The 25,295-nt window shown below is 41.8% G+C and overlaps 1 protein-coding gene across 1 annotated transcript; it reads right to left on the reverse strand.

Moving 5' to 3' along the window:
* Window positions 1-2,272: 2,272 nt before the first annotated feature.
* LOC116901538 (60S ribosomal protein L10-like) lies at window positions 2,273-4,139 on the reverse strand. The gene has a single exon (XM_032903521.1). It carries the CDS (start codon window positions 3,002-3,004, stop codon window positions 2,387-2,389), a length of 618 nt encoding a protein of 205 aa, XP_032759412.1. The 5' UTR covers window positions 3,005-4,139; the 3' UTR covers window positions 2,273-2,386.
* Window positions 4,140-25,295: the final 21,156 nt, after the last annotated feature.

The raw sequence follows: 25,295 nt of genomic DNA on the forward strand, positions 1-25,295 counted from the left end.
CTCGCACAAGGGCCAGGGGGCAGGGCAAGAGCCCGAGGGGCCCGGCAAAGGCCTAGGGCGGGGCAAGGGTAGGGGGACAAGACGGGGGTCAGGGGGAGGAGCAAGAGGCTAGGGGCGGGGCAGGAACTTGAGGGCTTCCGGCCGGAGTTCCCGCGTTCTCCTGGACCGCACTGTTGACCCTCCTCTCGTGGTCCGGGGCATGGTGGAGTCAGGTGGGCTGAAGTCCCACGGGGGCGGGGCGCGAGCTGGAGGCCTTGGCTCCCCAGTCCTCTCGGGAACAGCACCCCCTTGCTAGAGATTAGCAGCTGTTTGCCGAAGGTCGCTCTGGCCCTGGCTCTGTGAAGCAGTTTAAACAGTTGAGCAAACACAGCGGGAGCCTGGGCCCCTGCGCTGCTATCGGAGCTGCGCCTTCCTGATTTGGACCCACAGAACCTTGCCCGCTTTATCTCGTCCCACCGGCTGACTGTGGCGCCAGTCCGGGGTTGGGGCTCTGAGCTGGGACCCGGACTATGCAAGAGGCCAACTGCTCTCTGGCCCAGGTCACGCTTAGTGGCTGGTGCCTGACACCTCTGCCCCAGGGAGATGGATGAGTCCACGCTGCAAGCTCGTGCTCGCTTACTCGAAGGCCCTCCATTTCTCCCACGTGCCCTGGGCTCCTGGTCCAAGCGGCCGCTCAGTATCACTTCACCCACCCAGAGTCCAGCAAGCAGGCACAAATAGAATCACGGAGGTGGATTCTAAGACCACAGGGTTCCTTTCCATGTACTTATTTGGAAATTTTGAGATAGGGTCTCATGAAACCCAGGTGGCATTAACTACAATCCTCCTGCCTCCACTTCTCAAGAGCTGGAATTTAGAGCAGTGGTTCTCAACCTTCCTAATGCTGTGACCCTTTAATGTAGTTCATGTTGTGATGACCCCCAACTATAAAATTATTTTTGCTTCTACTTCATAACTAATTTTGTTGCTATAAATTGTAATGTAAATATCTGATATGCAAAATATCTGAGATTCGTGGGGTAGTTATCCACAGGCTAAGAACAACTGTACTGTAGAATCTGCCACTAGGTTTTGTTGGTGGTGGCGGTAGTGACTTTTTTTTACAACATTCATTCCCAAATATACTTCCCTAACTGCCGCCCCCCAAAAAATCAATTTCTAAAATAGTTCACATGGGCTTAGAATGTGTTAATAGTTGGAAATTCTGAGTATTTTTATCTTTCTCTTTGTTGTTTTAAGTATGTTTGAAATCTACAAGTATCTTCTTTTGAAATGTATTTTAAAAACCATTACCCTACGATGGGCCTGGGGTCCGTTAGAGATTCACCAATCTGACCATTAATACATTTTAACCATTTTAACAAAGAAGAGGCCCTTTCTCAGATACTAGCACTAGATCTATATAGCTGGGACTCACTCAGGATTCCTGAATGCAGTGCCCTGCCAGCCATTTTGATAAGTTCTCAAGCAAGCAGAAGCTCCTCTCCAGCAAAACAAGCTTGTTTACAGAAGCAGAAACAGGAGTAAAAAAATTTTAACCCTAACGGCCCTTAACATTTGAAGGTCTAGTTTTGCTTTATAGTTCTCTTAAACAGAGAACATTTAAACTTTTAAACATAAAGTTAGCCATCAACATATTACTGTCACATTCCCTGCCCCCTTGACCCTGAGCCAAATACTTCACTCCGTGGTGGGTACCTGTTCATACTGAGACTTAATTACCATCATGGTTCCTAAGTGGCAATTTATACACCTGGTTACAGAGTATTGATGATGCAGGGCCAACCTCACTCAGCAGAAGCAGGAGACCTAAGGGCCTTATGACAATCGACAGTAGAGTTACTAGTCAGGGAGAACTTGAGAAAGATAATGGGAGTTTTTTACTTCTTTCTTGTAGGGCCTTTTCCCTCTCTGTGAGACTTTTTTTCAAAGCCAAACTATACTGAATAGTTTGCTTAGTAGTTTGCATAGAAACAGCAAGTTTCCCCAAGGTCATACAGTAACCTCTTTGTCTGCATAAAGCAGATCAAGTGCCCTAACATGCTGTTAGACTACCTCAGCTAGTGAATCAACCGCTTCTTCTAATTTTACAGTAGACTTTTTAAAAAAGATTTATTTATTTTATGTATGGGTACACTGTCACTCTCTTCAGACACACCAGAAGAAGGGCATCGGATCCCATTACAGATGGTTGTGAGTCACCATGTGGCTGCTGGGATTTGAACTCAGGACCTCTGAAAGAGCAGTCAGTGCTCTTAACCACTGAGCCATCTCTCCAGCCCCCAGTAGACTTTTCTTTTTCTTTCTTTTTTTTTTTTTTTTCAGATTTGATGTGAGATTTATTGAACGTGATTTGATAGGGTATAGGAGAGCACTGTGGAAGCCTTCAGGAATGCAGGGCTCTCCACTTGTTCAGAGGACCATGATTGGGGATATATTTGACACCACAGCCATCAGGAATGAGCCACTTATCAGCAACCATGTATTCAAATTCATCTGCATTGAACTTGGTGAAGCCCCATTTCTTTGAGATGTGGATCTTCTGGCAGCCAGGGGACCTGAACTTGGCTCTGCGCAGATGAACATGATGACTTGGCCAACGTGAACCCTGTGTGCCCTGGGGCTTCCCCAAGGTACCACGCATCCCTGTCTGGAGCCTGTCAGCCGCAGCACAGGACAACATCTTGCTGGTCCGGATGACACGGAAAGGGTGCAGCCTCACCCGGATATGAAAGCCATCCTTGCCACAAATCTTTACCATGTATTTGTTGGCACAAATACGGGCAGCCTCCAGTGCTTCAGAAGAGAGTTGCACATATTCATCTGACACCCTGTGGCCACAAAGTGGGAATTCATCCACTTTTGCTTTCTTCCATCCCAAGTCAAGGATGCGGATCTTAACATCAGGGACACCACTACAGAAATGAGACTTTGGGTATGGCTTGTTCTTACAATTGCGATAACACCAGGCGGGGCAGCGGCCCATGATGACAACTAGGATCATCGATGGCCCGCCAGAGGAAAAGAGCCCAGTAGACTTTTCTAATGCAAATAAATACTGGGTTATCTAACATCCTAAATTTTTGTAATGACATCAAGCCATTGTTGTACCTGTTGCCAGCAGAATGGCTTCAGCTGTTAGAACAGCAGTTGTCAATCCTAAGTTTACTATGAGGGGTAGAAGGAGAGGAACTACATGTTTCTCTGTCCCAGGAGGCTGGAAAGATTTGCAAAGACAAGTGCTCTCTCCGTGCCACACCATCATATACAAACACAGGAATACTAAGAGACAAAGTTCGAGGCCTTGATACACGTGCCAAAGAGCTAAGTAGGGATGTAATCCATCATCACATGCAAACCAAATAGTTTCAACCCAGAGGTGACAGCCCAGGAGCTATGAGACATTCATGGCAAGTTTATATTTGTTCCTAAAAGGGGGGTCTAGACATATACTCCATAAAGAGGGAGGGAACATAGACAAAACATTAGTCTACAATTAATACATGATGTGACAGCTACATGGCAGTCTTATCTTTAGTGGATCTTCTCAGGCCTTGGTGACTGTCCATTTTTCTGCATCAGGGTCATCATCCCCTGATGATGTATCCCGGTGTGGCTATGGTCTTCCTTGATAGCAGCAAGGTGGTAAGCATGATGGGGTATGGGCTTTCCAGTGAGGTCCCAGTTTCCTTTAGACCTAACATTTCAGCCTTTTGTTGAGGATAAGGGAAGATGTATGTTCCTCTGTAACTGCTTCTTAGCTGAAATTAGTGTGTTGTCAGGGCCCCGGACGGCTGTAATGCCAGTTAAAGGCCAAGGGGTGGAGCTTTAGACAGGAGCTGAAAAGCAGGGAGCAATCACACAGCTGTATTGGTTTATATCAGCTTTCAGCAAGCTCACAGCCATTTGGAGCAGTTCGTAGTCTGCAGCTGATCCTGGGTGGGGTGCATCAGCCAAGGGAACAGAAGTTAAACTTTAGGAACTTAAAGGAAAATCTTACATTTAGAACGTCCCCCGTCAGGAGTAAGTAGTAGGTGAGGAAGGGTAGGCTGTTAATTGACAGGAAATCTTATCTGGAGTCCATTTGACCTGTGACAGGTGAATCCAAGTCTCAACTCCCTGAAGTGTAAACATGAATTTAAAGTTTACAAAAAGAGATAAAAGTTTTTAGATATGTTAGCATTACCACGGTTTGTAACCTGTACAGAAATCTACATGTAAACACAGCAGCAGACCCATACCTTTGAATCACACTAAAAGCTTTGGGACCACCAAAATTAATTATTTTGAGTTAAAAGCACTAATACATTTTCCTTTGTTCAGAAGACTGAATTACACACACACACACACACACACACACACACACACACACACACACACACACACCACAAGTATGATAAAGATGATTTAAGCACAACAAAGTACCTTTTAGTCTACATTTAAAAACAACCAAAGGAAATTTTAAATTTTGGGCTTGTGACTATGAGAGAGCAGTCAGTGATTTACAAGAACTCCACTGATTAATATGTTAAAACTCTAAACCTGGAGGGGGCGGGTTTGGGATTTAGCTCAGTGGAAGAGCGCTTGCCTAGGAAGCGCAAGGCCCTGGTCCCACCAGCTCCGGGAAAAAAAAAAAAAACAAAAAAAAAACAAAAAACAAAACTCTAAACCTGGGATTGGGGATTTAGCTCAGTGGTAGAGCGCTTGCCTAGCAAATGCAAGGCCCTGGGTTTGGTCCCAGCTCCAAAAAAAAAAAAAAAAAAAAAGAACAAAAAACAAAACAAAACAAAAAAAACCCTCTAAACCTTTATAGTCTTAAGATCACATATCAGCCCTAAGTTTTATTATTATTTTCTCAGACCCTTACACTTACATAAACCTGGAACCTTGTCCATTTAATCATTTACCATAAGTCACAGCGGCTGATTACCGAGAGCAGTCATTGTAACGCAAGCTCTTCAAATAGAGCAATTGTAAAGGCTACATGGAAACCTGTTTTGCGAGCTTGCCTTTTTCAAACCAGGAGACCTAACAGCTCTAGAAAAATCAAGGCCTGCTTTTCATATATGGAATTCATTGACCAGGCCGCTGCTGCCAAACTGTTAAAGCTCCGTCAACCCCACCAGAGACTGGAGACGGATACATCTGAGCAGGCAGTATAAACCAAATGGCCTCAGTATTAACAAAATGACAGGTACTTACCCACCGCCCAGACGATTACTATAGGCTCCTCCTCGGCAATCTCCATGGATGAGGAATAGTTTTAGTTCCCAGGTGTCACACAAGAAACCATTAACTCTGACGGCCACAAAGGGCAGCCTCAGCCTTCAGCTGCCAGGCACAAAAGGGACTTTCCAGTGAGTGGATTAGAAAGTTGAGAGGCTGGCCTACCTTGATGAGGCAATGAGAGACAGTCAATTCTCCAGTGTCTAGGCAGTCCATAGTCTCAGCAGGGTCCTGGAAATGGATGAAGTATGGGGCAGTTTCAACCATTGGTTAGCGTTCCCACAATCCAGGTGGAGTCATCTTTGGAGGAGATCTTAGGGTTGCCTCTAAAAACTAGATTTTAAATGCCTTATTCACCATATCTGTGAAGACTTTTCGAAGGCTATCCATTAAGTACATATTACTTTTTTAAAAAAGACTTATTTATTTTATATATGTGAGTACACCGTATCTGTCTCCAGACGCCAGAAGAGGGCACTGGATTGCATTACAGATGGTTGTGAGCCACCATGTGGTTGCTGGGAATTGAACTCAGGACCTTGGAAGACCAGTCAGTGCTCTTAACCACTGAGCCATCTCTCCAGCCTCTTTACTTGTTTTTATAGTTATTTGTTTTAGGCTTATTCTTGAAAGCACATAAAGAAGTTTAAACGCAGCTTCTCCCTGTTGATGAGTTATATTTACTCAGAACTATACATGAGCATGTTGAAGAATTTGATCATGTATAGTGATTGACTAATAACCTGCATGTCCTATGTCAGCTTCCATTTTTCAAAACCTACTTTAATAAATGTACTTAAATGCTTTACTCACCACGCACTAGAGGTAGTGGGGGAAAAAAGGTTAATAGGGCAAAGGAGGATGTGGACCTGTCTACAAATAATTCTTTGAAGCAAATTCATTCTCTGTTGTGAGGATATCAGCAGTGCAGTTCACACAAATCAGCAGCAGTAACTCGATCCACTGGCAATCACCATTCACAGACCCAGCTATGGCATTTTGATCCAGAAGGAACTTTGATGCTCTGCCAATCAACTTGAGTCAGAGAAAGCATCAAGAAGCCTCCGGAACACCACCAGAAGTTTGTTGGTGTGATTCTTTCTATGAAGTCATGACAAACAATAAGCAGCGAAGAGTGGCAAGGTGAACCAATACCACACAGTGTCAGGGTCGTTGGTGTCCACCGTCTGTTGGGTTCTATTTATACCCTTTCTAAACATCACGTTTTCTCTAGGAAAATATCACATGCCCTTTTTTCCGGCACCTTCCAGAAAAATACCACATATCTGTTCCCAACAAAATATCGTCCCATGTGTCTTCAGCAAAAACATCCTCTTACAAGACAGTTTCCAGAAAAACATCACATGATATAACTGAGTTTTCAAATAAACCAGAAATTTCCACTTCAGTCCTACTTATAACCTTAAAAATTTACAATTTTTGAGTTGAAGCTCCTTTAGTAACAAAAAATAAAACTTCAAATCATAAATCTATCTAATAGAGAGACTGTGAATCTTAATTTTTGATCCTTCTACAGTGCATCATTACAGACTATCACAGTGTCTTGTGTCAATCGGTTTATCCAAATAGCTAAAGCTTAACAAAGCCAGACATACATTTTCAAGCCAGCTTGTTAGCCTGACTAGATTTAGGTGAGGAGAGATATTCCATAGACCCTTCCAAACTGCTTAGGGCAACCTCTTGCTGTATCGTAAGATAGGAACACCTCAGTTCCTGGTCCTCAGAAGCTGTGGCTCTAACTCCTTAGCTTTACCTCTCCTTCCCCATGCTTTTAATTTTTCTCATATCTCTTTTCATCCCAGGCCACCTTGTTTCCTGAGCCTCTGTTATTCTTTATCTAGACTAATACAGATCAGTACATCTTAGCTTGTCCAAAACCCTGGCCAGATCCTATGTCATGTCTCAAACTTCTGCTGGTCTTTTTTTTTTTTTTTTTTTTTTTTCTTTTTTTCGGGGCTAGGGACCGAACCCAGGACCTTGCGCTTCCTAGGCAAGGGCTCTATCACTGAGCCAAATCCCCAACCCCTCTGCTGGTCTTTTTAAGTCATATTTTTAAACCAGAAGACCCAACTAGAAGCCCTAAGCCGGGAGGCCTGGGATGATTTACTTTTAAGATAGCTTCCTTTCTGGAGCTTTCCGTCTTCTTTCTGTTTCTGGAAACAATTTCTGTCTTGGCCCTTTTAAACGGATTTCTCAGGCCTAGTCCTCTGGGTCCTGAGCTGGTGTATCCTGTTAGCTCAGGTATGTAGCTGGCTATAGCCCTCCATTTAACATAAAAATTAGAACTGGCAAAATGGGTAGAATAATCTTTGCATATATCAAACAATGCTTGCAGATTCAAAGGATTTTGAGAACATTCACTGAGGACAAACATTTTGGTTTAACCCATGACATTATTCTGAGATAAAGCTGACCTGTTATTTAGCCACATTTTTCAAAAAAGCAAAAAGTTACTGAACACAGAAAATGAAACCTCACTTATGTTGCTTTGATGAGGAATAAAAATCATTATATTTTCAACCATTATATCTTTTTCAGTGTTGTTTCCCAATCTTTAAAAAATAAACCTTATTTTCCTGATTTCCTTCCTTATCTGTTGTTTTTATTCTCAGGACAAGAATCACCACACAAAAATCTACCCCAATCTAAAATATCTTAGAGACCTACTGTTACCTAAACCAGCCATTTCTTTAAAACAAGAGATGAATCCAAGTTACACATGTAGTAGGCAGCAGGAAATTAAGGTTACTTATGTATAGATTTCAACCTTCAGCCCTGATGCTGTAAGTTTTAACCTTTCGTTAAATATTTTACAGATCTTTAACCATACTGAATAAACTCGCAAATTTTGAGTTATAGAAAGTTTACGTAATAGTCTTATAAGTCTTGAGGTAAGATTCATATGTTAGTAAACATTTGGTTAAACTCAAACCAGAGAGTATGAGATGAGGAACAATAATGCCCACTGGAAATAGTCTGTCCTTTCGCCCTGTTTTGCTGTCCTTTCGTCCTGTTTTGCTGTCCTTTCTCTGTCACATGGTCACATGGCTTGCCTGACATGGGACAGAGACGTTGGAGGAAACCTTTAAACAAACGTGTTTGAGTTTAGAGGAGTGAGAGCCATAACCCAGCTGCAGAGCCAGTTTTTCACTGAAGTAGAACAGCATAAAACTACAATTTAACATCACCCATACCTGAAAGACACCTGAATCTCTAGAAATTTGAATCCAGGGACCATGTGGAAGAAACAGAGAAAGCTGAGAGCAAAGCAGGCTCAGAGACAAGAATTTGTTTCAGAAAGAAGATGCGACACCACAAACGCAATCTAAGCAACATAGAACAGACTGACAAAACTCTACAGTCTGGCAGTCATCCAGACAAACCATAGTCAAACAGGGGCCTCTGACTTGGAAATCGGCACCGTACCAGCTCTTCTGTAAGTCTCACAACTGCACACTGCAAACAGGATCCTTACCTACACCACTGGAAGTTTTCTGGTGCCTCTTTTCTCACAATCTAAGTGTTGAGAACCTGCTGGTGGTTCCCTCCAAATGCTAGGCCTATCTGATTTCTTGGCTCCCAGAAGGCCAAGAGCCTCCTCCAGGTTCCCAAGGCCAGCCAAAAAGGAAGGTAGATCCAGGTGAATGCCCAAATCTCAGACAAGCCCCCAGATGTTACAGGTCTGGAGTTTCTCAGAGATTCACCAGTCCGACCATTATTACGTTTTAACAAAGAAGAGGCTTTATTCAGACACTGGTGCTAAGTCCATACCCAGACTAGGAATTCCCAAATGCAATGCCCAGTCAGCTCAGTCAACGCTTTATAAAAGCAAAGACTACAAAGTAACAATTTGTTTTCTTGCAAGCAGAAGATCCTCTCATGTAAAACAAAATTGTTTATGAAGCAGAAACAGCAGTAAAAATTTTAACCCCTAATAGCCCTTAACATTAACATTAATAAGATTTAATTTTGCTTTATAGTTCTCTTAAGCATGAAGATTTTAAACTTTTAAACATAAAGTTAGTCATTTATATGTTAGCCATCACAACCCTAAGTCAGGTGTGGTGGCACATGTCCTTTTAAGTCCAGCATTTGAGAGGCAAAAGCAGATAGATCTCTGAGTTCAAGACCAGCCTGGTCTAGAGAGGGAATTTGAGGACAGCCAGGGCTATACAGAGAAGCCCTGTCTTAGAAAAATAAAACAAGGGGTTGGGGATTTAGCTCAGTGGTAGAGCACTTGCCTAGCAAGCGCAAGGCCCTGGGTTCGGTCCCCAGCCCTGAAAAAAAGAAAAGAAAAAAAGAAAAAGAAAACAAATATCACCAACAACAAAAAATAAAATCATCACCCATACTGCATAGGCACGATGGTGTCAGACTTTAGTCCCAATGTTGTGTGACATGGGTAACCTCAGATAGGGAGCCAATTTGGTGAACCAATAAGTTTTATTGGGATAAATCTCTGGAATATGGCTAAGAGGTTACTTACTGTTAGGCTGGCATTTGTGTTCCTGCTACAGCTCCCACTGTATTATAAAACAGCCCCTTACCCAGACAGCACCAAAGCCAAGTTCTAGATAGCACCAGCCCCCTTCCTGAATGACCACCAGGCACTGGAAACAGGATCTTACATGGAGACAGATCCAGCTCTTGCCTGACATTTCACCTTTCCCCTTGCCTGGGACTGTAAGAATTGTCTATATGGGCCCTGGGTGTGATTTCTCTGGCCTTTTCCCTGGGACTGGTGAACCTTGCCAGAGAGCTGCACCAATAAACCTGAGCTTGTATGCTGCCAATTTGTTCTGATCTGGTCATTTCACGTTGCTCCAGAGCCTCTGTCTTACAGAGGCAGAAATGACTCAAAAGCAGTTCCGTCACCAAAGCCCACTCCCGCATTGGAGACAGGTTACAACGCTGGGAACCTGGATCACACAGTACAGCCTGCAGACAACACAAAGTTCCAGGTGCCTTGTTTGGTCTAAAGCTCTTGAAGCTTCAGTGATATCTGAGGCTTCCAGGCAGCTAGTCTAGTCTCAGAGTCTTCTTTGTAGCTTGGCTTTTCCTGAGGGGAACTCTTGCTTTTACTCTTTACTCTGGCAGGAAGGGGCCTAGTAAATCTGGTCAGTTTCAGGGACTTCCGGAAACTATTGTAAGTTGTTTACCTTCCTGCCTAAGGAGTTTTCCTGTAGGATGGAATGTTTCAGTCTGGAGGAAACTTGTACAACACCTAGCACTAGCAACTTCTGTGAGTTGCAAGAAGTCTGATCTATACAAAATGAGTTCCTTCTTAGCCAGGGATACATTTGTCTCAAAGAAGGGAAAAACCATTGCCTATAGAAAACACCAAGAATTTCAAAACATAATTTGAGATTTGAGCTCACAAATTATTTTTAAAGAATGGATTTTGTATTTTCTTCTATGCTTTAATAATCTAAGTCTTTAATGTGAATTACAGTTTTTTGTCTTTTTTTTTTTTTCTTTTTTTCGGAGCTGGGGACCGAACCCAGGGCCTTGTGCTTGCTAGGCAAGCACTCTACCACTGAGCTAAATTCCCAACCCCGGAATTACAGTTTTTTAACTCCTTGGAATTATTATTTATTTTTTTTTTGGAATTATTTTTTTAAAAAAATCGAAGCTGGTAATTTTACTGTTTCATTCAAAAATTTGACAGAGTATGCACACTGACTACAGCAGATCGACTCTCAAAAAAAAAAAAAATGCAGACTAACTTTCTCTTGGTTGCATAATTTGACACTCCCAGGATTTCTGTGTAAACTTTATGTTCAAACACTCCTTGAGATACATGGAGCCTAAATTCACTCCTTGTAATTGAAGCAAGATTCTCCAACTTGAATTAAACCTTTCATCTCTTAGATGAAAAGCCTGCAAAATGGTCTGCACAGTACAAACAAGCTTAGGAGAAACTATTTACAAAGACCTTAACACAAAAGAGGTAGTGATGTAATAACAGTGAGATGACATTTCGGCATCAACGGGAGGGAAGTGTATAATGCTAACAATTCAGGTTACTTATTAAAACTATGGCATCTGAAGAGGTAAACAAAGAGCCCAGGAGGTAGATCATACCAAAGTCCTGTGTGACACAGCTACTGCCCTGAGGGAGCTTATAAAGTATTTTCATTTCCTTGTTAAGCAGTATTACCGGGGAGTTTACACTGAATGAAATAGCCATTACCTTCACAAAATAAATGTACTGGGTAGATATTGTTTTAGGCAGCTGCAAAGTACATTCTTTCAAAGGGAGGAGAGCTGTATGATAAGAACCCAACACATTAAAGAAAGAAAGAAAGCTAACGACAGGAAAAACTCGTCGGTGGTTCAGCTTAACAAAATGGAATCTCAGCTTCAGACCACCCAGGTCAAGGAGGTTTCTCAGTCATCACTCTGGGGAGGTAGGGCTAGGATCCAGCCCAGGGCCTTGGGCATGCCAGGCAAGTGCTCTATCACTGAACTACAGCCCAGTCCTACGGTTTATCCTCACCCAGGTTGGCCCCAGTTAGTTCGAAGTTCTGCTGATCCTTGTACATTTCCACAGACGTCTGAATTTCTTGTTTCTGAAATGCCTAAAATCCACACCTGCTCCGGATGTGTCTGCACTACTGCACCTAAATCCAGAGTTTTCTAGGAGGTGTCATCAAAGGAGGCTTCTGAGGGCAACAGGATTGGATACCGGTGATGCTCCGACCCCACGTTCTACCTTCCCCCGAGCTAATCTACCAAGTTTCAAGGCCTCTTCCTCTTACTGTCTCCCCATTCTGTCTCGTTGGAGTTGGAAAAATCCTCAGACCCATTACAATTGAAATGTTCTTTGGCCCAGTAGGCTGAGTATTAAATCTGTAAATGACAGCCAGGTTTATGCAAAGTTCCTGGCCTGCCTGGCCTTCACCGAGAGACCTTGCTTGCCTCAAAAAGAGAGTAACAAAGGAAAAACAAACAAATAACAACAACAACAAAAATGAAGAGGAAAAGAAGGAAAAAAATAAGGCAGACAAGATGGCTCAGAGGGGTCCTGCAAGTTATCTTCTGACCTATGACCTCTACATTTGTTCTGTGGGACATGTGCTGCACACGCGCTCACACCCAACACACACACACCCAACACACACACACACACACACACACACACACAGAGAGAGAGAGAGAGAGAGAGAGAGAGAGAATACATTTTTATATATAAAAAAGCAGAGAAACAAATTGCCCTGGCCCTGGCTGTCCTCAGCTGCCATCTCTAGCCCTAGGCACGGTGAGACTGCTGCCAGGTAACAGAGACTGCCTGTTTGCACCTGGTCAACCCCGCAGACCTGTGACAGATGACATAAATCACTTCCAACTACTAGGTATTAGGTAGTTTGTTTCGTAACAGCAGGTGATCTGATGAGCATATGTTGAGCCTCGGAGGCAGCGTGCCTCCTGGGTGCCTTGTTTATTAACTGCCGCTGAGGGTGTGCACAGGGACCGCTCTTAGTGATTGCTTTAAATAGAGCTTCAGACCCTCAGAAAAGAATTTACTTCTCAGGTGAAGGAGTTTGTAACCCCATAAGAAGAACAACAATATCAACCAACCAGATCCCCCCAGAGCTCCCAGGGACTAAACCACCATCCCAAGAGTACACAGGGATGGACCTATGGCTCCATCCACATATGTAGCAGAAGATGGTTTTATCTGGCATCAGTGGGAGGCAAGGCCTTTGGTCCTGTCGAGGCTGATGCTCCAGTGTAGGGAAATGTGGGGGGAGGAGGGAGTAGAGAGTAGGTGGGGGGGATGGGATAGCGGGCTTCTGTAGGGGAAACCGGGAAAGGGGATAACATTTAAAATGTTAAAAAAAACAAATCTAATAAAAGGAAAAAAATAATTAATTTCTCTGAGAATGAGGAAAGTATTTTTCCCATAATATATACCTTTTTCTATCAACAGAGTAAATGACCTCATCACATCAGGCATTCCTTTCTGTCCAATAGAAGGTGGACAGGTGAGATACTCTTATTAAACACCCAGAGCACAGACACCATCAGCTTCGTACTAGACAGTGATGCATACCCGGATACCTGCCCTGCCCAACTTCATTTACACCAGTTATGTAAGATGCTTGTGAATAGCTACTAAAGAAATTTGAACTTGAGGAGTCGCCTGCCCAGTAGTAGATAAGTTGAACTCCAGCACATCAAGGTTCGGAATAATTGGTGTGTTAACTCCCAAACACGCCCATAACCTTGAGTCTTGGACTTAGACACCTCACTGTGCAAACGGTAGCTATTTGTCTATACAAAGCCAGTTCCAATCAGTGAAGTTTCCTGTTCCCCTCGGAAACAGAGCCCAGCAGGGGGAGCGGTGCTGGGAGGAAACAAAAGAGCGCAGATGTTTGAAAGGGATCTTAGAACTGCACCTGCTGACCTCCACAAAAATCTACACGGATGGAAGGCAGACAGAATGAGTATCTTCCAAAATGGCCACCTAATCGGTTAATTAGGCCTGTCTGCTGGAGACAGATGATCTTATTCTTCTTGGTTTTGCCAGCCTATAGTTTCCTGAGTAAATTGATTTCATAAGAAAAAAAAAAAGTACGTGTGTGTGTGTGTGTGTGTGTGTGTGTGTGTGTGTGTGTGTGTGTGTGAGGGTAGGGTGCAGAGGTGAAAAGGTAATGCTTCCTTTTGTCCTAAGCCACTGGGCTTGTTTTATTTTTAAACTGGACTTTACTTATGTATTTTCTTTTAAATTTTATTTTGTTTTTACTGTAAGTCAGGGTTTCTCAGTGTAGCTCTGGCTATCCTGGAACTCACTCTTTAGGCTAGGCTCTTCCCGGAACGCAGAGATCTGCCTGCCTCTGCATCCAAGAGCTGGGATTCAAGGTGTGCACCACCACTACCTGGCTTCTTTTCTTTTCTTTTCCTTTCTTTTCAAGCTGGATTTTAATCACAGACTTTGCAAGTATATTCAATCTGTATTTACTCATGCAGAGCCCACGGACTGGATTATCCTGAATTGTGGATATTATGAGACCCTTAAAGAGCCTTTCTTCTTTCGATAGACTCTGTATTTGCAAAGTTTTGTGCAGCAGAGTAGGAATTCCCAAACATGAAGGTTTATGAGCAGAGATGAAGAATTGAATCTTCAGAGTGTATAACACTGTTGTATGGGGGAAATGAGCAAAATATATAGGCCCAAATTTATGTCCATCTTGCTGCTCCTCGGAAATTAATAATGGAGGAGAAAACCAAATACTCTTCATTTTCATAGTTTTCTTTTTACATTTTAAAATTAATTAATTAACTAATTAATTAATGTTTGCCTGTGTGCATGTGTGTGCGTGCCATGGAGCATATGTGGAGATCAGAGGACAACTTGTGAGAATTGGTTCTTTCTTCCTACCACACAGGTTTTCGGTCACCAGGCATTAACAACGGCACCTTTATTGGATGAGCTTTCTTGCTGACCTTCAATTTTGTCTTCTTCTATGTCCAGAGTTTTACAGAAAACAATTTTAAAACAAAGGGGAAAGTAATTAAACAGCTTTCATTTTGGACAAGCAGACGTTGGAATGCAGTGAGTGGAAGAGCAGTGTGCCCCTGTGAACTGGCTGTGCAGAGAGGATTCAAAGTGGAGAGGGAATGTACGTATGTTTCTGAGAGAGCTGTCTTCTCTCGTCATCCCCACTGTCCCCCCCATGGACTTTGACTTTTGCCCTTTGAATAATGTTAAAATTAAAACAAATCTTAGACATCTTGTGGTTTAGTAACTGTCAGTTTCTTTTTCTTTCTTTTTTTGTTTTTATTCCTTTTTCTTTTGTTTTTTTCTTTTTCTTTTCTTTTCTTTTCTTTTCTTTTTTTTTTTTTTTCCCTTCCTTCTGGAAGGCTCTCCTTCCTTCCTTCCTTTATATTTTTTTGTAACAGGATCTTGCTTTGTAGCCCAAGCTGGCCCTGAACTCAAAAGAATCTTCCTGCATCAACTCCACTATTACAGGGATTATAATGTGCTCCAGTGTTCCAAAGGAAGTGGATTTCATTTAGATTGTCAATTCAAATCTGTTACACAGTGGCTCCTCGACACGCTTTATTGAGTGTTCAGAAGCAGTTATCCAATGTTCCTTTCGTGAAGCTCCCTTAACCCCACTACCTCTGTGTTCAAGATCAGTCCAGAACGTCACACAAACCAGGCAATCATTGTACCACACAGCGCTCAACTTCCTAGCTTCTCAATTTGGTATAAAAGATCAGTGGTTGATTATTAATGTTTGAAATGGCACAAAAATTACAGGATATATTCTAGGTATTTTTTTCTGGTCAACCTTTGACTTTTATGTTTGAGGAGACTGAGGGTTCAACTGGTTACTAGTGATCACCCACCTGCTATGGACAGAATCAGAAGAAGGATGACATTTCTCAAGTCTTGGTCTTCTGTTTATCCCACACAAACAGATTGAGCTCCCCTTTGAAGGCCATACTTCATTGAGCCATACTGAACCATACTCAGTTCAGTATGTAAATATTAGTAACATATTAAATTTTGGATTTTGAAAGGGATTGATCTAACCTAGTTTATTGAGGATACGTTATTGTATTTATTTTTTTATAAATATTCCTTACAAATCTAGGAGATGTAATTGGGTCTAATATAAATCAGACCATGGCAGTTTAAGTAACTGTCTGAAAGTTCAGGAACAACTGATCCTGAAATGGTTGGTTTCAAAGCCTGGGCTTAGTCCATGGGAGGTCAGGGCTCTGGAGTCTCTTGGCACACACAGTATTTACTGAGCTCACGCCTAGCAGAGTTCCCTGAAGATTCCACTTTTCCACATTCTGTTTAATTGGTTCCCCAAGGACGGAACGACAATGTGTTTTTCACCAGAGAAAGCATGCAAACAAATACAAGAAGAGGATTTCCACATGGAAGACCTCTGAAGTGGAGGGCAGAGAGAAAGTCAATGGCAGGTCTTCATTTCTCTCCTCACGAAGCGGTCTAAGGACAAAGTATAACATATGCTGACAAGACCTTAAGCTGCCGCTGCCCTTGCAATTGTTCCAATAATTAAATTCCTCTAGTTGCACGCTTCTCGAGGCCGTCAGGTGACCTTTAATAGCGGCCTGGAATGGTTCCTTCCTCCAGGGAGGTTCAGGTCACACTGTCCTAATGAAAGATGGGAAATGCCTGTCTGTGGAGTTCATAAACTAAAAAGTTTGTGTTCGAGATGTAATAATTCACTTGCAACTGGATATGAGGACAGGAGGTTTTCTCTTCTAGCCTACATTGTATGTTTGCAATGTATGCTGACAGTTTCTTAGAATATTTTTAAAAACTTTAAGGATTCTTTTCCTTTAATAACATACTGGACCTGCCAGACAGTAGTGGCACATGACTTTAGTCCCAGCCCTTGGGAGGCAGAGGCAGGAGGATCTCTGAGTTTGAGGCCAGCCTGGTCTACAGAGTGAGTTCCAGGACAGCCAGGGCTATGCAGACAAACCTTGTTTTGCAAAAACCAAGAAAACAAAACAAAACAAAAAACAAAAACATATTGGACCTGTAGACTTATGAATAGTAGTAACAACATAAAAACTAAAGCCAATATTTAGTGGTTACCGTGGGTCATGTGCTTTATACAAATTGGTTCATTTTGAGTCTCTGAGAAAAAAAGCAAAAAGACATAGGTAGGTTATTATCCCTTTAACAACCTAGGAAGGGTAGGTGAGATGGCTCAGTGGGGAAAAGTGCTTGCTGCTAACCGTGGCAACCTGAGTTCAATCCCCAGGACCCATGCCTGGGAAGGAAAAAATTGACTCCTGGAAGTTGTCCTTTTTTTAAAATCTCCAGCACACAAGCAGACACACAGACACACACAGACACAGACACACACAGACACACACAGACACACATAAACACACTCAGACAGGTAGGCACACACACCACAAAAAGACGTTTTTTTTTAAACTGAGAAAATAAAGCCAATAGAAAATACCTTTTCTCTGTACTCAAGCAGCATGTAGCTGAACACTGTCTTGCACTTTTGTCCTTTTTTTTTTTTTTTTTTTTTTTTGTCTCTGAGACAGAGTCTGACTTCAGAGCCCTGGCCAGAATCTTATTACAAAGGCCTTCCTGTCTCTGCCTCCCAGGGGCTGTGATTACAGGAACAGAAAATGCCCAACTAATGTTCTTAAGTGTGATGACAAACTGTGAACCATGGGCCATTCCAAAATTGCAAAGTTATTTTGGAAAGTTACCTAGAACCATTTTGATGTTTTAAAAACACTTAAAATATGGGTAAAAAGTGTCCAGATAATTTATTATCCATTAAAAAAAACAACAGCTGAATATTTAGTGAGCACCAGCCCACTCACTGGTGGGGCAGGGTGGGGGTCGAGGGACATGAGTTAAGAATCGGTTTTACCCTTAAAGCCCATCAGCCCAGAGATAAAATATCACAATTGCCCATCGTCAAGAAGTAATGAAGATCCACTCTCAGGACAGAGGGCTGGAGTTTCCCCTTTATTTTATGCTAAATTGACATAATTTTTTTCCTTCATTCCTTTCTTTTTAGGTTCTAGGAATTAAACTCGGGGCCCTACCTATGCAGGGCACTTTTTTTTAAATTGAGATTTAATCTGACGTACAATAAATGGCACACATTTAAAGTACATAATCTGGTAGATGCATGTCCATCCCTACACACTCAGGTGTCTACAGGTCTACGTTAGGTAGGTATGGTCTAATTTGATATTCTAGAATACCATAAACCGAATCTTATAATATGGTCTCTCTTTAATCTGAGTCCTTTAATTTAGCACCATTGGGATTCCACTACACTGCTAAGTATATCAATAGCTGTCAATGGTGTATGTCAGTGGAGTACTGAATGGTGTATGTCAGTGGAGTACTGAATGGTGTTTGTCAGCAGGACGTATATCAGGCCATGTTGATCATTGCACCTGTTGACAGACTATTATTGTAATAAACAACTTTCATCGGATTGGCTCCAATTATCTTCTAACTACCCTACAATATCACTCACTTTTGTATTATCTTATTTTACATTTTATTTATTGTGTATGTGTGTGTCCATGTACGCACATTCACATTCATGCCACAGCATCACATGAGACTAGACGACAGCTTTCAGAAGTGAGTCCTCTCCGTCTAAAGATCAAGCTCAAATTGTCAAGCTTGGTGCCAAACACATGCTGAGCCTTCTAGAAGACCCAGATTTATTTTTTGAAAAGGTCTATAATATTGCTAGGTAGATGTTTTCCAAGCTGGATTTGCCGATGGATGTCTGTGATTCCAGGACTTGAGAGGCTAAGCCAGGAGGATGGCACGTCGTAAGCTAGCCTTGTAAGACACTGTCCCAGTCGCAACAACAGGGATGTGAGCTTTGGAACAATACTGATTGACACAGTAGATGCTTTCTTCCTGTCTTGTCAGCCCCCCCAACCCCCCGCCCATTTTTGATTCTTCTGAAACGGAACATTATGGAGGCATTTCTTACTGAAATTTAACCAATCTAGGCTATTGAAGAGCTTGAGTTATATGAGCAGCACTAAATATGTTTTTACAGCTGCCCACTCCAGTGGGAAGGTCAGATAACACACAGCTGATCATCTCATACTCAATTTGACTTAGCAAAGCTGTGTTTGCCTTGGGAAGGGTTCTGGAGAGACTTGCTTTCTTGAGCAGTGTGACCAAAGTTCTGTATCCTGATGCCTTGATTTGCCATTAGTAATCTTCACAATGACCGTTTCCAGGTGATAAAGTCTAGTTTGGTTTGATTAGGGGAACTTGGCCAAGGTCACATAGTTCTGTGATTCAGTCACTCAGCTGAAGGTCCAAGGCAGACCTCCTGTGTGTTAACTTGTTCCAAAAACCTTTGCTCTTTTCACTGCATCAGCCTAGGCCACGAATACATCCCAATGCTTTGTGAATAATTAAACACCATAGGGCTTATGATCTATAATTTTGCCCCTGACCCTTTACTATATGACATAATTTGAAGGGTGAAGCATAATTCTGTGCTATTGGATGTAATAAAGCTATAATAGCTGTGTTTTTCATGTTGAAATTCAAATTAAGATGCTCATAAATTTACTTTTATTTCCTTTCCTTTTTTTTTCTGCGTGGCATTTGTTTAGTTTTTATTTATTTAATTACTACTACTATTTTTTTTTTTTTTTTTGGTGGTAAGCACAGAAAGGGGAACTCTACTAGGGAAATAAAAGAAACCATATTGGTGGAGCTTCAAGATCTTACTTCTCTTACTCCTGCCTTGATTGCTGCTTATCAACCTCTGCCGTTGACTCAAATCTGTAAATGGGAATTTAGGGGCCTCTGAATCTCTGTATTTGATTGTCAGTGGTTCGTAGGTTAACCTGAGGAATATCGCTCCAAGGAAATTGGTTCTTTACAGTCTGGTTCCACAGTCCAACATCTTCAAAGGCAACGTCGAGTCAATACCGGATTTGATGACTGCACTTTGCTCCGACTATCTCTTTTGCTAAGGATCAATTTCATATCTGAAATGTCATATTTACATCCACTCTGAGTGCACTATGAATTGATAAGTCACAAAAGAGCTAATGCCTCGGCTGGCTGTGGTGCTGCACTCCTGAAATCCCAGCTCTCAGTACGCTGAGGCGAGGGTGGATGGCGCATCATAGGTGCTTGGCCCAGATCATAATAAGAGCTTACCTCAAAATAAATAGGTAAACAAACATAGAGGCAAAAAGAGGAAAGAATTGTTTCTCAGACGGCTCAAGGGGAGGAGATAAAACAGAGTGCACTGTTAGGGAGACGCATCAGTGTGGTTAAAAGAACAACTAGGGGCCGGGGAGATGGCTCAGCAGGGGAAGTGAGAACCTGAATTCAATCCTCAGTTTGGTGTGCATAAAAGCTGGGGGTGGTGAATACTGGGGAGGCAGAGACAGGAGGACTGCTGGGCTTGCTGGCTAGCTAGCTTGGCTGAATCAATGAGTTTCAAGTCCAATGAGAGAGACAAAGACATCTGTCATCCACCTCTGACTTCCACACACACGCCCTATTGATTGTGCATATGCAAACACACACACACACACACACACACACACACACACACACACGTGCGCACACTCGAAGAGGGGGGGACACACACACACACACAAAAGAACAATCAGATACTTAAAAACCTATAATATAATCCTATAGAGACATAAGAGACTTGGAATGGGCACGTAAAAGGGACGGCGCCGAGGAGTTCACAGAAAAGATGAGGTTATAGGAAGGGTTGAGAATAAAAGGCAAGTAGATATAATGAGGAAAATTAGGACTCCATTTAATGTAAGGTACGGTAGTGGCTGATGCTAATGGGACCTATGGTCATCTGATAGGCAATGCGGTCTTCAGAGAAACATCGCACTTACACCTATGGTGTGGTTATCTCTAAGACATTCTCTGCGAAGCAACTGAAGCTTACATTGAAATGAAAACCATGCCAAGCAGTTCTTTACAAACTGCGTTATATATATATATATATATATATATATATATATATATATATATATATATATATATGTCTGTGTGCCATGCCTGGTGCCTAAGGAGGCCGGGGGAAAGCTTCAGACTCTCCTGAGACTGGAGAGTTATAGAGGGTTGGTGGGTGGGTGCGTGGGAATCCAATCCAGGTCCCCTGGAAGAGCTGCCTTAACAGCCGAGCCATCTCTCTGTCCCTCTACTTATATTTTGAAAAGTCCTGCTGGGTGCTACGAAGGAAAGTGTAGATCTGGGTTGAGTTCCTTGGCTGTGTGATCCTGGGAAAGTTGCCCAGTCTCACTGACAGGCTTCCTGAACCATAAAATGGAAGCTGTCAGGAGGCTAAGAATGCCTCAGAGGTTACTTATGAAGGGGAAGAGCGGATGCAAGTCCTGCCACGACCATTTGGAAACCGAATTTGGGCCAATGAGATGGCTCAACAGGTAAAGGTGACAAATCTGACCACGAGAGTTTCATCTCTGGGGCCTACTTAGTGGAAGGAGAGAACTGATTGCCAGAAGTTGTCCTCTGACCTCCGTTTGCATGCCATGACACACAAATGCCCACACACGTGCGCATGTACATATACACACAGAAACGCAAAATAAACACAATGGAAAGGAAGGGGGGAAGTAAAATCTTACTCTGGAAAAAGTACTGATGCAATGCTCAACTTCAGCCAAACTCTAAGTGCAAACTAGTTAGTGATTGTTTTAAACAAATGCATGTTATTTGACATAATAGAAAGAAATGCCCTTGGGGACTGGAGAGATCTCTCAGCACCAGAGTATTTGCCCTTGTTACAGAGGACCCGAGTTTAGCTCCCAGCACCGACATGGATCGAAAGCACTTGTAAGCTCACCAGTCCTTGAGGATCTGTTACTCTCTTGTGGCCTCTGCAGGTACCCACAGGCGTGTATGCAGACACGTACAAACAAACGTACATACACATACATTAAAAACATTTCCTAACCAAATACTCATTTGAGCTTGAGATGCGGAATGACTCCTAAGATCAGAATCAGGGAGTTGGCTAAGACTTCGACTCCTCAAGAGTTGGAAGCTGTCCATCGTCTCCCTAGGTTTACTTTTCTTCATTTTACAGGGCACACTGGATGCCAGTTAACTGAGTTAGAGGATGGCATGTGTAAAGTGCCAACTTCTAAGGTTCCTCCTAACAGCACGCCAATGTGGGGGAGCCTGCTGTGCAAACACAGTTTTGCTGCATCTGATTAGAGCAAATGTAAAATATCAGCTGCTGGTTGGCAAGGGCCCTGGGTACTTAGTTGAAGGGAAGAGTCAGTATATCTAATCTTGTGTGTCCTCTTGTTGATAAATATTTACAAGACTTCAGTTTCCTATCTGCTAAGACGTTTTCTGATATAAAGAAGCTAAGTCTTGAGATGGAAATGGTCTCTGGGATGTTTGTTTGTTTGTTTGTTTGTTTGTTTTAGCCAGAGTTTCTCTACGTCATCCTGGCTGTCCTGGAACTCACTAGACCAGGCTAGCCTTGAACTCACAAAGATGCAATTGCCTCTTCCTCCCAGGAGCTGAGATTAAAGGTATACCACTCAAAAGGATTCCAAACTCTGTTTTTCATTTTCTAGATTTCCTCCCTTCTCCTTGCCTTCATCATGACTGTTCTTGGAAATGTTTATAAAAACACTAATAATATGGCTAATGTGTGTTTTTTTAAAATAGTTGAGTACACACTGCTGTACAATTTGTGTTTTTTCCAAAATGTATTGTAAGTTTTTGTAATTGTACTCATTTATTATGTAGTATGCATGTGTGCATGTGGGCCAGCATGGATATGAAGGCCAGAGGATGCTCTGGGGCTTGGAGGAATCATTTCTCTCCGTCTACCATATGACCCCAAGGATTGAACTGGGCTGTTGTGCTTAGCAGCAAGTGTGTTTTGTTGGTCCAAAGAAAGGTTTTTGTTTTCAGTGCTGGTGACTAAACCCAGGACCTCATGCATGGTTGGCAAACGTTCCACCTCTGAGCCTCATCCCCAGCCCTATGTCACCCGATTTTGAACCATATTTATGAGGATCTAAATATAGACTGTTGCATAGCACACCTTCATTCTCTTCCTGTATACTTCGTTTGTACTGCTGGATAATATTTCATTCCTCTGATGAGTTATAGTTCACTGGACTGGTGAACGCAGCATCAACACATATCAACACATGTTGTGTTACTCACAATGCTGCTATTGTAAATAATGATTTCATGAATGACTTTTATCTTGGTCGTTTTTAAGTTAAAGATTTACTTTTAATTGATGAATAATAAAGTGTATATTTATGGTTATAATGTGATATTTTATGGATGAAATATATATACATATATTTCATGTATATACATATGTGTGTTTGTATATACACATATACATATTATGTTTGTGTACATATATGTATATGTGCATATATGTGTGTGCATGTGTGTATATGTGTACATATATGTATTATATACATATGTATGTGTGTATATATACATATATAATATATGTGCATGTATAATATAGATGCATATGTACATATGTATGTGATATTGACATATATATATGTATATATACACAACACTATACAATGGTTAAATCAAGCAATTCATTGTGTCAAACACATTCCTATATATGTTGTAAGGGTTTGAGTCAAGGATATATGTGCCTTTTAGTTTAATGCCATAGAATAGTATTAATCTGTAGTTTCATAAGACAGATTTTAGAACATATCAATAGATATGCAAATATTTATTGCCTATATTTCTATTGGAGTGTCAAATTTTAATCTCATATTTCTAGTAATGTTTTGTGTATAAAGGGTATTTAATCTTATATTTCTAGCATGTTTTTATTGAGTCTTTTTTAAAAAGTTTTATTTATTTTATGTGTATGAGTATTCTGTTTTCATGCACACCAGATGAGGATGTCAGACCCCATTACAGATGGCTGTGAGCCACCATGTGGTTGCTGGGAATTGAACTCAGGACCTCTGAAAGAACAGTCAGTGCTCTTAACCACTGTGCCATCTCTCCAGCCCTTCTAGCAGCTTTTACTCTGAAGGATATCAATGCTTTGTCTATGATATGAGCCAAGGACACTTTTCCTAGTGTGCCTTTTAACTCTATGACTTTACATTTCACATAGTTGAATTTATTTATCTTGTAAAGCACAGAGGATGGAACCTGGGACCTGGGGCCTCCTGTAGGCTGGACAAACTCTCTAATGCTAAATTGCATCTCTATCCCAAATTTATCAACTTTTAAAATAGCTTTTAGATTTTAAGCCACATGGATCTTTCAGAACACAAATAAGTTTTCTCACAATACAGAAATATAGGAGGTAGAAAATTAGGTTCCCATAACCCTAAACAGACAAGAAAACTAGCGACCATAGTCTGTAGCATACTTACAGGCTATGGTCCTTGAGGACAGGCAAGAGACTTTTAACACTTGAAATACTTTTGGCAGCCAGACACAGTTGCACAGGCCTTTAGTCCCAGCACTCAGGAGACTGAGGCAGGCAGATCTTTGAGCTGGAGGCCAGCCTGCTCTATAGAGCAAGTTCCAGGACAGCCAGGGTTAAACATAGAAACTGTCTCAAAGAACAAAAACGAAAATATATTCCTGGATCTTTCCCCTTTCATTCTAAAATCATATTTAATAACTATCTTGTCAAGTATAAAAAGAAAATAAATTGGTATTTTAATTGGAATCATGCTAAAATATTAATTTAAAGGGGTGACATTTTAAGCATTAAAATATCTTATTCAATGTCTGTCTGTCTGTCTGTCTGCTCATTTGAGACTTTTCAGGTTCTTTGGTTTTTCTTTTAGTTTCTTCAGCTAGAACTGTCCGTGTCCTGTCGATCCATTTCTAGGCACTCACTGCTTTTATTGTTCTTGCTACTTAAGTAAGGCCTTCCTTATGTTGCCAGACAAGCAATACCATTGCTTGTAAGTGTGAGACCAATTGGTGTCTACATACTAATTCCGCATGCTTTATCAAATTGTCTTATGTATGTGAACTTTTCAGCTGAGTCTTCAGTTTGAAAGCATAACAGTCGCACTCCATGCAGAGAATAAAATACATTTTCCTTCTTTCTATTTTTTTTTTTCCCCTCTGGAGCTGAGGACCAAACCCAGGGCCTTGCGCTTGCTAGGCAAGCGCTCTATCACTGAGCTAAATCCCTAACACATTTTCCTTCTTTTTCCATTTTTATATTTGTATTCTTTGGGGGATGTTGTTATGAACTGAACCAAGGGCCTTCTGCATATTAAATCCCAACAAGCTACAGCCTAAACTCCATGACGTCCTCTGGGTCTAATCACAATTGCTAGTGCCCTTAGGAAAGGTTGACAAATGACGGCAGACAACATTCCTGTTGTTTTGGCCCTTAGTGGTTCTGTCTGTAGGATTTCCCCGTCAGTCATAAGGCACGTGAGATTATACCTGTTGAAAAAATTCACCTGCTTCTATCTTGTTGGTTGTTGAACTAAGAGCAATTTTTTTTTCTGGTTTTGTTGTTGTTGTTTGTTTTTTA

This window comes from Rattus rattus, chromosome 5, assembly GCF_011064425.1.
Source record: "Rattus rattus isolate New Zealand chromosome 5, Rrattus_CSIRO_v1, whole genome shotgun sequence".
NCBI lineage: Eukaryota > Metazoa > Chordata > Mammalia > Rodentia > Muridae > Rattus > Rattus rattus.

Coding starts and splice junctions, on each gene's coding strand:
- LOC116901538 (XM_032903521.1), bottom strand. CDS start 3,004: ATGATCCTAGTTGTCATCATGGGCCGCTGCCCCGCCTGGTGTTATCGC.